The following is a 12,852-nucleotide window of genomic DNA, read 5'->3' as shown; positions in this document are numbered from 1 at the left end:
AACTCACGGACTGTGAGATCGTGACCTGAGCTGAAGTCAGAAGCTTAACCGACTGAGCCACCCAGGCGCCCCTCATCTGTGTGTTTTATAAAGCTACTTTGTCTTCCAATGAAACCATTAGATTTTAAAATACTTTGTCCTCAGATGAGGTGCTTTCTATCATCTGGCTGTCTTTTGGGTAAAATTTGTGTTAAAATAATATTTATGTGCTTGGAACTGTGGGCCTTGGGCTTCAAGAAGGTATCACTTCAGTCTTTCCTTGTTTTCATTTTTATACTCGATTTTCTTACGTCTGGTGAATAAATGCTTTTTCACTGTGGCAGTTCGCCAAGCACTGACTGGTTTGAATATAATATTCTTTTAGCCCACGTCGCCTAAGTTTCCAGAAGACTTCGATGATGGAGAGCATACAAAGCAGGTAATTCTCTGACACTTCCATTACTGTGTCTTCACCCTAGGATTTTAATTACTGTTTTTCTTCTTTTTCAATTAGTACTGTTCTGCCACTCATTCTCTCGTGCCCTGGGAACACCGTGGGGGAAAAACATCAAAAGATGAAATGCTTTAAATGTTATTAGACTCGAAATACACCATAAAAATGCCAAGGACTGGCACAGAAAATTAACCAGCTACAGGGTTCTTTTGTGTGGTTCATTGTGCTTTTGAAGTGCTGTTTGGAACCTTGGCTTAGCTGTTGGAAAAAAAGAGAAAGCTTGTAGATTTCATTATGTTAGAGAAAGCTTGGAACTTTTTAAGAAAAGAATACAGTTTAAAACCATAATTTCATTCAGTTTTGTAGTTAAAGTAGCTCCGAGTGTAAAGGAGAAGACTCGACAGTCTGATGATGATATAGTATTTTAAAGTAAAATAATTTATCCTCCATACTATAAACACCTGAGTATGTGTATATGTAACTCATGTCATGGCTTATTTGGCATCCAGCTAATGTGAATGAGTAATTATTGGTGAACCTGTGTATTGTGCTTCTGGTGTGCATTTCTTCTTAGTGTTTGGTGGTTTATCTTGGCGAAGCCTTCCTTCGTTGATAATCCTGGCATATGGAAGTTTATCCTGACTTTTTTATTATCAAGGCAAAATCGCTTATTTAAATTATTAGTGTTGAGAACAGAAGCTTCGCTAGAACATGGCATTAGTTTGCGATTTCTTGCTTATTGGCTATGTATCTGATTGGACGAGTCACTTATCTAGATTTTGATTTTCCTCACCTGTCAAATAAAAGGATTAAGTGCACTTTATTTATATTAACACTAACATTCTGTAATTTGGTAGTATTAAACAGGACATTTATTTATGGCTGGAGGAACCCGTTCTGCCTCGTCTGTTCCATTAGCGAAGGACCATTAGAAAATTCACTGCATTGTGTTTCTGCTGCTTTTGTTAGCTATTATCATTGATTTGAACGGAGTCGTTTCCTGTGTTTCTGGATGTCATAAATAAATGTTCATTTCATAGCCTTTCCCTGTAACAAGGTCTTCTTACTCAGTATTTCCACGTGTTGGCAGCTGTGGGGTCTGTCTTATTAAACTACAAACACAAGAGCAACTGTACCAACCATTTCTCTCAACGGTGATTTCTCACCTCCCAGAGGTACGTACTGGGTACCCAAAAGTATTTGTGTTTGGGCCAGATAAATGTGGTCCCCGAACCGCAGCCCGTGCTGCCCCCCACATCATAGCTGTTGCTTTTTATCTGAAAGGAAACAGCATAGAAAATGCATATGTACTGAATATGATACAATTGTTGCCACACAACAGAAATCGAGCATTGTAATAGGGTCTGTATTGCTGAATATGGAATTGTTTTTACCAGTTTAAATTAAAAAACTTTTTTAACGTTTATTTTTGAGAGAGAGAGCATGCGTGTGTATGTGCACACAAGTTGGGGAGGGACAGAGAGGGAGGGAGACAGATTCTGAAGCAGCTTCCAGGCTCTGAGCTGTCAGCACAGAGTCCGACACGGGGCTCAAACTCACAAGCCGTGAGATCATGACCTGAGCCGAAGTCAGACGCTTAACCAACTGAGCCACCCCAGGCACCCCTTTACCAGTTTAATTTAACATTTCATAAAAGTGGTGTCTTGTTCATTCCTTTCTTGTCATTTCTTTTCTTTTTTTTTAATTCATCCTTTCTTTACATGTGTTTTTCTTTCAGCCTGAGACAGCAGTAGGAGTTAGGAGGGCCGCAGAGAGAGAACATATTAAGAATCTGTAATTTAAAAATGCTTAATAAGATTCATCTAAAAATTGACATTTTTCTGATCTCACATATTCCTCTCTTTATAAGTCCTTAGTGTAAACAGGAGAATTAAGGACTCATGAAGGAACCTTTCAAGGTTCAGGGTGTTCTCACATAGTTCCCTGCTTAATGACGTAGTGGCTTTGAGGTCATAATAAATGAGTAACATAAATCAAGAGAATTCCAGGGAATGACCTTAATACAGATAACATAAATGGAGAGGAAAAAATTAGAACAAGATGTAAGGATTCCAGCAGCTGCTCTGCATTATAATTTTTACTAAAATTAGGCATCTAGGGATAATTATTTTCTCTTCCTACACCTGTTTTGGTAAAGTATTTTGTGTGTTTGTAAGGCCTAAGTTCTGCTTCTGTGTTGTTGAGTTGAGGATCTTCTGGTTGTTCATAACAATAAAATGTAAAAAGGGCCTCTGCCTTTTAAGAAACACTTCTATTATACTATCTCACAACTCTGTGGCCAGAATGAAGTGCAGGGCGAGAAATGTCAGCTTGAGTGATTTCAGAGCTACCAACTACCATGCACCAACTCAGTGCGAGAAGTGTGGTGTCTTTTCTTTGACCTGAATCAACCACCAGCTTGTCAGAATTCCAGAGCATCTTCTGTTGCATCCGGTCACCAGCGTGCCTGACTTTCGTTACAGAAATCTGTCATCTCCTGGCTGTTGAACCATGATCCCGCCAAGCGGCCCACGGCCACAGAACTGCTCAAGAGTGAGCTGCTGCCCCCACCCCAGATGGAGGAGTCAGAGCTGCACGAAGTTCTGCACCACACCCTGGCCAACGTGGATGGCAAGGCCTACCGCACCATGATGGCCCAGATCTTCTCCCAGCGCATCTCCCCCGCCATCGATTACACCTACGACAGCAACATGCTGAAGGTGGGTTTGAGCTCAGCTTCCAAAAGAGAGCTCAGCTTGGTTCACAGAAGGGGCAAGTCAGTTCCTTAGTTTTCATGGATTCCTTTAATGCCTCCAGCGTATGTTCTTATTCTGAAGTCCGTATGTGCAAAATAGGCACATATGTATCATTCTGGGAAGAGCCATGCTTTTTTTTTTTTTTTTTTTTTTTTCCTTTTTAAATGTTTATTTTTTGATAGAGACAGAGACACAGTATGAGCAGGGGAGGGGCAGAGAGACAGAGACAGAATCTGAAGCAGGCTCCAGGCTCTGAGCGGTCAGCACAAGCCCGTCGCAGGGCTCGAACTCATGAACCATGAGATTATGACTTGAGCCAAAGTGGGACGCTTAACCACCTGAGCCACCCAGGCACCCCTGGGAAGAGCCATACTTTTAATTGCTTAACTCTAAGGAGTTCCTGACCCATGCCCTTCTCCATCCACCTAAGAGATTAAGCAGCAGTGCTTTTAGAGACTGAGCCCGGGCGCAGCTGCCCAGAGCTGAAAGCATCTAACCCTTTCACATCCAAATGGGGTCAGTTGCTCCCAATGCTGGCTGCGCCTGAAGGTATATCTGAGAGGCCCTTGGGCACTTCTGACGCTTGGGCCCTATATCCGATCTACTGACTTGGAATTTCTAGGTGTGAGGCACTCCAAGTGTCTCCTCTTAAAATCACCCCGGGTGGTTTCTGAAACATTGCCAGGTTTGGCAACCTTCAACTTTTTCACTTTTCCCTCTCCTCCCCTCCCCACCCATTCCATTTTAAACAAAAACAGTCTGGAACAATATAGCAAAATGTTAAAATTTGAAAAAGTTGCATGGATGAATAACATATTTGTTATTTTCTTTGTATGTTTCTGTATGCTTGAAAGAATGATGTAATTTTAGAAGAGTAGTAAAGTAGTGGTAAGGTTTGTGGAAGATTAGTGTACTTATCAAGGGCCAAACCAGTTTTTGCTGGCTGGCAATATGAGAAAGATACTTACGGGGTTATAGGTGAGTTGTTTATTCTTGTCATTTTTCTTGTTGGTTCTTTCTAAATTGTCTCTAGCAAAATGGTGTTACTTGTATACTAAGAAACAAATGAAAAAGCTCTTTATAAAATAGATAAATGCCGTGTAGCTTTCAAGGGGCCCACCATGGATTACCTTGGTATGTGGGAGGGGGCCTGATGCTATCAGATGTCTGATTGCTCTGTGACAGTTGCATCCCCGAGAATCCTTGGGGAGAACGTGTTGTGTATCAGCTCTATCTGAAAGGCATATTTCAACATGGTTAAGAATCTGGACGGGGCTCCTGGGTGGCTCAGTCGGTTAAGTGGCCGACTTCGGCTCAGGTCATGACCTCGCGGTCCGTGAGTTCGAGCCCCGCGTCGGGCTCTGTGCTGACAGCTCAGACCCTGGAGCCTGTTTCAGATTCTGTGTCTCCCTCTCTCTGACCCTCCCCCGTTCATGCTCTGTCTCTCTCTGTCTCAAAAATAAATAAATGTTAAAAAAAAAAAAAAAATTAAAAAAAAAAAAGAATCTGGCCTTTGAGCTGTTGGTGGCCTTCTTTAAGATGGCCCCCCTGAGCATGCTCAAAAAGGGACTCATTGTTGACATCCTTTTTGTGGTCCTAGGGATAAGCAATGTGGTATTTACTGCAAGCTACACATAACCATTTTAAGAGAACTTTTTAATTTGACTTTTGATGATGTGTTAATTGGTCATATCTTAGGGCACCTTCTCAATCCGTACAGCCAAGATACAGCAACATGTGTGTGACACCATCATCCGCATCTTTAAAAGACATGGTATGTCCTTTTTAAAAAAAATCCTAGGCCTTCTTAAAAGGTGTTCTGTTGCATCATTAGAAAGTACTGTTAATTAAAAAAAAAAAAAAAGTACTGTTCATAGATTTGGGTGCAGCCATATTTTACCTTTAAATTCGGTTACAGGCACTTGACATCATGTGCCATTTAGGCTTATTTTTAACACTCAACTTATTGAGAGGAGAACATCTGAATATTTACGATTTGAATATTTAGGCTTGCTACTAAAATACAGTTGGTTCGTGGAGTCAGAAATAAGATGACGTAAAAAAAAAAAAGGGAAAGAAGGAAGACTATGTTAAACTTAATAATTGATGAGCTGTCCGTTAGTGGAGTTAGAGAACCAGAGAGAGCCTGGTGATGGTTTCAGCAGCCAGTAGCAGATACTTACCTGTCAGGTTGGTGTTCGTTTTTAGTGTCCTCCCAGGAAGAATGAGAACATGATGATTAGTTATTTTTTCTGACTTGGTGTAGGAGCTGTCCAGCTGTGTACCCCACTCCTGCTTCCCCAAAATAGGCAAATATATGAGCACAACGAAGCCGCCTTATTCATGGACCACAGCGGGATGCTGGTGATGCTTCCTTTCGACCTGCGGGTGAGGCTGGGAACGCCCTGGGACAGGCCAGCTATCGTGTCTGGTCGCGGGTGGCATCTGTGTGACAGGTTGACCCTTGCCCGTCATGTTTTCCCCTAGGCTTCCATTCTAAATATCCCCTTTAAGAAACACATTCTTGAGGGAGTTATTGCGGTGAGAGCATTACTGGAATTTAGTACACGTTTGACCTTGTGTACATCCACCTTGCTTATGGAGCAAGTACTTCTGACCCTAGGATTGCCACATCTGCATCTCAGTGTTGAGCTCGGCCGAGTGACCATAGCAGGTGGACCTGGCCAAGTCAGACAAATAAATGCATTTTTTTTCCTTTACCTCCTAACTAGATCTTCCCTAACTTCCTAACGTGTTAATGTCGAGAACAATGAAATTCTTCTAATTGCAAGTGCGTCTCATAATGAGGTGTGCTGAATTTCTCTCATGCTTGCTTTCTCCCGATCCCTCGGGGTTCCCTTTGACAGCAGTGACTGGTTATGCACTCCTCTCGTGCTGGTTGCTGACAAGCCATCTGCAGCACTGAACATGCCTAAGGCAGACAAGGGTGTGATTCCCCTCATGCACAGAAAGCACTGACAAGTAGGGAGATGAGCAAAAGCTGTAACCAGTCAGTTCTCAGAAGAGAAATTGCGCTGGGCTGATAAACTTCGGAAAAGATGGTCAGCCTCTTTTAAAGTTTATTTTATTGGGGCGCCTGGGTGACTCAGTCGGTTAAGCTCCGACTTCGGCTCAGGTCATGATCTCATTCATGGCTCGTGAGTTTGAGCCTTGTGTCGGGCTTTGTGCTGACAGCTTGGGATCTGCTTTGGATTCTGTGTCTCTGTCACTCTCTGTACCCTGTGCACCCACCCCCTCCCCAGCTTGTGCTCTGTCTCTCTCTCTCAAAAATAAACACTAAAAATTTTTTTAAAATAATAAAGTTTATTTTATTTATTTTGAGAGAGAGAGCTGGGGAGGGGCAGAGAAAGGGAGAGAAAGAACCTCAAGCAAGCTCTGCACTGTTAGCATGGAGCCCTATGTGGGGCTTGAACTCAGGAACAGTGAGATCATGACCTGAGGCAAAATCAAGAGTTGGATGCTTCACCCACTGAGCCACCCAGCACCCCTACAGTGCAGATTTTTAAACCTGAGCTCCCTTTCTGTAAGCTAATACTCAGTCCTCCCAAATAAAAAGTGAGTACCTTTGAGAATTTGATCCATAGTTAATGGTACTGGGTCAGATCTCTTGGGACAGTCAGACAATGATTTTATAAGTTGTGGTTATTATTAGCGGGTGGTTAAGAACTTCTAGAAGATCATGGAAAAATCAGGGAATTTATCATAAGAGATTAGACCCATTTTGACTGCATTATCATACATGATACTTTAAAAAACATTCAGTTAGAGACGCCTGGGTGGCTTAATCAGTTGACAGTCCAACTCTTGATTTTAGCTCAAGTCATGATCCCAGGGTCATGGGATCCAGCTGTGTATGGGGCTCCCCACTGAGCATAAAACCTGCTTAAGATTCTCTCTCTCCCTGTCTTTCCCCCTCCCTCCCTCCCCCCTCCCTCTCTCCCTCTGTCTCCCCCCCCTCAGCTCCTCTGCCCCTCTTGTCCTTTCGCTTTCTCTGTCTCAAATAAATAAATTAAAAAAAAAACATTCAGTTATTTGTATAATTAATATTATTTATAGTAGCCAAGATATGGAAACAGCCCAAGTGTCCACGGATAGTTTAATGGATAAAGAAGATATGGTATATACATACAGTGGAATATTGCTCAGCCATAAAAAGAATGAAATCTTGCCATTTGCAACATGGATGGAACCAGAGGGTATTATGCCAAGTAAAATACATCAGAGAATGACAAGTACCATATAATTTCACTTATATGTGGAATCTAAAAACAAAACAAAACAAAAAACAGACTCTTAAATACAGAGAACAAACTGGTGACTGCCAAAGGCAGGAAGTCAGGGGTGAGGGCAGGGGGGAGGGAAATGGGCAAAATAGATAAAAAATTCACGGGTAACCAAATACAGTAAAACCTTGGATTGTGAGTAACTTGTTCAGTGAGTGTTCCGCAAGACAAGCAAACATTTCTTCTTCTTCTTCTTTTTTTTTTTTTAAATATTTTTATTTATTTTTGAGAGAGAGAAACCAAGAGCATGAGCAGGAGGAGGGGCAGAGAGAGAGGGAGACACAGAATCCAAAGCAGGCTTCAGGCTCTGAGCTGTCAGCACGGAGCCTGACACGGGGCTCAAACCTGAGAACCGTGAGATCATGACCTGAGCTGAATTTAGATGCTCAACAGACTAAGCCACCCAGGTACCCCATGAGCAAACATTTCTAATAAATTTTAACTTGATAAATGAGTGATGTCGTGCATCATGAGGAGTACATGATGCCGAATGTCACATGATCACAAATGAGACAGTGGTTCTTGAAATTTGCTTTGATACACAAGTGCTTTGGATTAGAAACATGCTTCCAGAACTAATTATGCTCACAAACCAAGGTTTTACTGTAACTTGTGCTGATCTTACTGATTGCAGTTTGGCATAATAAAATTGGACAGAGTGTGTGTAATTAAAAGTGAATTTTTCTCGGGGCATCTGGGTGGCTCAGTCCGTTGAGCTTCTGATTCTTGGTTTTGACTTAGGTCATGATCTCAAGGTTTGTGGGATCGAGCCCAACATCAGGCTCTGTGCTGAAATTGCTGGAGCCTGCTTGGGATTCTCCCCCCCTCTCTCTGCCCAGCCCCTCAAATAAATAAACTTAAAAAAAAAAAAAAGTTTTTCTCAAATTTAAAAACCTAAGAAGTGCCACAGTGAGTAAGGTTGGTAGCATGCCCCACAGTAGGTCTACTGCTGACTGACCGAGTCAGGAACATTTCAAGGAATGTGAATGATGAGCAGTGCCCAACTCTGAATAGACTAAAAACCACTGAGTCATACACTTTGTTATTTTTTTTAATTCATTTACTTTTTAATTTACATCCAAGTTAGCATATAGTGCAACACTGATTTCGGGAGTAGATGCCTTAATGCCCATTACCCATCTAGCCCATACCCCTCCCACAAGTCCTCCAGCAACTCTGTTTGTTCTCTATATTTAAGAGTCTCTTATGTTTTGTCCCCCTCCCTGTTTTTATATGATTTTTGCTTCCCTTCCCTTAAGTTCATCTGTTTTGTGTCTTAAAATCCTCATGTGAGTGAAGTCATAACGATATTTGTCTTTCTCTGACTGACTGAATTGTACACTTTAAAAGGGTGGACTTTATATCTCAACAAAGCTGTTCTTAAAAAACCAAAAGGAGTGGGTTTTGGCACATTTTAACATCGACCTTTGAAACTTTGCTTTTCAGGTTCCTTTTGCAAGATACGTTGCAAGAAACAATATATTGAATTTGAAACGGTACGAAACAATGGGGGTTTCAGTTTCATTTGGTGGATGTGGGAAAGAAGCCAAAGGAGGATGTTTTGTCATCTATGCTCCTGACACAGCAAAGAATTTGGGGTTTGAATTTGGGGTTTAAAGTCATGAGCTTGGAGTATGATTAAAATACGCAACCACAGTACCCCTTTTAATAAAAGAGGGACACAGACTGTCGGCCTTCTCTTTAGAACAAACGTAGCAGTTGGGCAGGCACCCCGAAGCTCCTGCAGTCTATTCTGCGCCTTCTAACGTCCCCAAGCAACACAACTAATTATTTTCACAAATGGTTGCTTGACAAAAACATCTGGCGGCTCTGGATCACAGATGGCCCCTTGTAAACCTTAATTGGAGGGACAAACGGCCAGTGGTCTCTGTGTGAAAACTGCCGACGCAGGTAACTGAACAAAAGCTGCTTGTAGAGAAGTGGAGTAAACCCAGCAGGAATGCTGGATGCTGAGGACCTCCAGGCACTTGGCAGTGGAAAAGGTTTTTCTGTACATTCAGCTGCCACAGGGGTCAAACAGCGTGATCTCCATAAATTGGAGCGGTATTGTTGCCAACGAGGCACCCTGCTTTAAAGCGTCGTTCTTCAAAGGAAGTCAGAGCCCTTTACAAATGGTTTTACTCTCAGCTGCAAGTGAACAATGAACAGGCAGAGGCCTAAGGTGTGTCACTGGGTAGAAAGCAAGCACTAAAGGTAAAATTATTTCTTGCATGCAACTTCATCTCTGTTTCAAACATTAACGAACAAATCAAGCCCTGTACTTAGTGGCAGCCCTAGGAATTGGCACTTAAATCTCTCTTTAAAGCCTCTTGATCCTACCACTGATTGATTTTTCTCAGATTTCTTTTCTCTTGTTCCATAACCTCTTAAGCATATTTGATTCCAGGAAGCAGCGACCTTGTAAATCTGGGTGTCTCTCTCCAGATACTGCATAGAACGTGTGTTCAGACCTCGCAAGTTAGACCGATTTCATCCCAAAGAGCTTCTGGAGTGTGCATTTGATATTGTCACATCTACCACCAACAGCTCTCTGCCCACTGCCGAAATCATCTATACGATCTGTGAAATCATCCAGGAGTTCCCAGCGCTTCAGGTGACTTTCCAGAGTCTAACATGCCAAGGTCATCCCGCTAGATTCCTTGACCCTGTTTCCCCCGCCCCCACCCCCCCACCCCGGGCTTTACCAGTAGGGGGTCACATTTTACTAAAATGACTAAGAGTTTGATGAAGTTACTTCTGGGTTTATCTCAGGCTCTTCCCTCTACCTTGAGAGGAATGGGTCTTGTTTTTATCTGGTTTGAGGGAAGGGCCTTGTTGCTCTGCCCATTCTTCCAAAATGCAAGAAATCAGCTAAGATTCCTAGGATGCTTTTAAAAAATGTATTTATCTGTTGATTTTATTTTTATTCTTGGGAGAGAAAGAGAGAGCATGAGCAGGGGAGGGGCAGAGAAAAAGGGAGACACAGAATCTGAAGCAGGCTCCAGGCTCCGAGCCATCAGCACAGAGCCCGATGCGGGGCTCGAACTCACGAACCGTGAGATCATGACCTGAGCCAAAGTTGGACTCTTAACTGAGCCACCCAGGTGCCCTCCCTAGGATGCTTTTAGTACCTTCACCCTGTTCAGAACCCTCTGTGACCGCCCCCCATACCCCACGCTGTCTCTCAGCTCCCCGACTTTACTTTCCATTGAGCTTGCATCCTGCCTCGCCAGTAGAGACTGCTCTGGCATAACTGTTTGCTTTCCTCAAGCCTTCCCTCCGCATCCCACATAAGAACCCACTCACCCCCACCACCGTGCCGGTCACGTTGTCCCTTGTCTAGAAAGACCTCTTTTCCCAGCTGCCATTTGCACCCCTTCTGTCCCGAAAGCCTGCTTGCTCCCTCATCAGCTGGCCAGCCACCTTTCCTTCTCAACCCAACAGCCCCTGAGGTGAGGCGCCACCTGCTGGTTGAGGGCAGAGCTGTTGTGTCCACTTTGCTGTATACCCTGCCGCGTGTAGCTCACTGCTCTGTGAATGCTGGCTAATCACCTCAGGTGGACAGAAGTCATGACAGCTGTTCCACCAGCCCGTCCTTAAACGTCAGTTACTGTTGAACCAGATCCTCTCCCTCTTTGAAATCTGTGTAATCTCACTCAGGCTTTTCACCATAGCTGAAAACCAAAGTATTTTGGATCTCTATATTAAAGTGTTTGATTATGGGGTGTCCAACTTGGGCTCAGGTCATGATCTCACGGTTCGTAAGTTCCAGCCCCATGTCGGGCCCTGTGCTGACAGCTCAGAGCCTGGAACTTGCTTTGGATTCTGTGTCTCCCTTTCTCTCTGCCCCTCCCCTCTTTGCGCTCTGTCTCTCAGAAATAAATAAACATTTTTTTTTTAAAGGCGTTTGATTATATTATACTCTGGTTTTAACAATGTAAAAGCAATGTTAATGAAAAAAAATAAATTAGAAGGCAGTATGCTAAGATTCAGTCCTCCCACAATGCCCTGCAGGGATGGCAAGTTGGTGGGAAGATTCTGGATTTGGTCATGTACTTATACTACTTTTATAATGAAACCAACATTTTTTCTCTTGTATCCTAGGAAAGAAATTACAGTATTTACCTGAACCATACCATGTTATTGAAAGCAATCCTCTTACACTGTGGGATCCCAGAAGATAAACTCAGTCAAGTCTATGTTATTCTGTATGATGCCGTGGTAAGCATTTAATTACTTGGACTTGAGATTGAAAGATACTGATAGTTGATAAATATTTTCTTTGTGATGTAACCATAAGACTGAGTTGGGAGTTTTATCTCCTTCCCTCATTGCTCTAAGGTGTAAAAAAAAAAAAAAACCAATTGGAGGGAGTGTCTATATTGAGAATAAAAGGCTATGCCCTGCCCTTAGTTCTTCCAACAACACCTGTACTTATCAGTAAACTAATGTATAGATTTGGACCAGCTGGACTGGGGGAGAGTGGTCTCAACTTCGGTGGGGCCTCGTTTAGCACCTCCTTCCTGTGGGGCTGGGGCAGCGCTATGTCTAGTTACTCTTGCTAATTTAGCTGCATCGTAGTGTTCATTACTCTCTAGTATGTGTGTAGATACTCTACGGTATGCGTGCAGAGCCTGGAGGGGAACCACCGAAAATCTTAAATAGTGTTACAGTGCTGAATTGAAGGTGAATGCTTTTCTGATTTCATTTCATGTTAAATATGGTTTTTATAATAAATAAGGCATCCAGGAGATACAGTAATCTAAAGTGCCAAAAGCTGTGTGATTGAGTCAGAACAGATAGTGGAAGCCTCTGCTGGCTTACTGTACTGGTTTTCTGTACATCAAAAAAGGCTATTTTCATTTTTTAAAGTTCCTTTATTTATTTTGAGAAAGGGAGCATGAGCAGGGGAGGGGCTGAGAGAGGGAGAGAGAGAGAATCCCAAGGAGGCTCCGTGCTGTCAGCGCAGAGCCTGACGTGGGGCTTGAACTCACGACCCGGGAGATCATGACCTGAGCCGAGATCAAGAGCTGGATGCTTAACTGACTAAGCCACCCAGGTCCCCACCTCACGCCCCCCAAAACCTAACTAGCTTTTCTCTTATCTGACTGGTATGCATCCAGGGCCCTAATTTCACTGTGTGTTTCTCAGTGGTGCTTTAGCCCCAAATATTGCTGCTGTTGGGCTGTAACAGACCTACTACGTCAGTAGGACACTGGCAGGAACACCAGGGATTGTGCAGGGGGGCTCCACGTCCTTCTTGTTCCTATCCCACAGCCACAGCCTCTTTGCTGGCATGGGATGCAATGCTCGGAGCCTGTCCGAACGTGGCTTTTGTTTGGGGAACACGGATCAGTTA

The 12,852-nt window shown here is 43.2% G+C and overlaps 1 protein-coding gene across 10 annotated transcripts in view; it reads left to right on the top strand.

Annotated features, from left to right (window-relative positions):
• EIF2AK4 (eukaryotic translation initiation factor 2 alpha kinase 4) overlaps nt 1-12,852 on the top strand; it is a 97,353-nt gene that overhangs the window by 59,227 nt on the left and 25,274 nt on the right. For 9 of the 10 annotated variants that reach the window (XR_008299233.1, XM_053224172.1, XM_053224175.1 and 6 more), the window contains 7 exons: nt 365-418; nt 2,917-3,153; nt 4,888-4,963; nt 5,456-5,577; nt 8,940-8,989; nt 9,939-10,107; nt 11,598-11,714. Coding sequence is in view for 9 of the 10 variants with exons in the window: in XM_053224172.1 (XP_053080147.1) it covers nt 365-418; nt 2,917-3,153; nt 4,888-4,963; nt 5,456-5,577; nt 8,940-8,989; nt 9,939-10,107; nt 11,598-11,714 (825 nt within the window). In the remaining variant the exon portion in view is untranslated. The remainder of the gene's footprint in view (nt 1-364; nt 419-2,916; nt 3,154-4,887; nt 4,964-5,455; nt 5,578-8,939; nt 8,990-9,938; nt 10,108-11,597; nt 11,715-12,852) is intronic. The other variant, XM_053224173.1, reaches the window with a different exon arrangement.

This window comes from Acinonyx jubatus, chromosome B3 (genome assembly GCF_027475565.1).
Source record: "Acinonyx jubatus isolate Ajub_Pintada_27869175 chromosome B3, VMU_Ajub_asm_v1.0, whole genome shotgun sequence".
NCBI classification, from domain to species: Eukaryota; Metazoa; Chordata; class Mammalia; order Carnivora; family Felidae; genus Acinonyx; species Acinonyx jubatus.
This window is presented reverse-complemented; position numbering and strand designations above follow the sequence as displayed.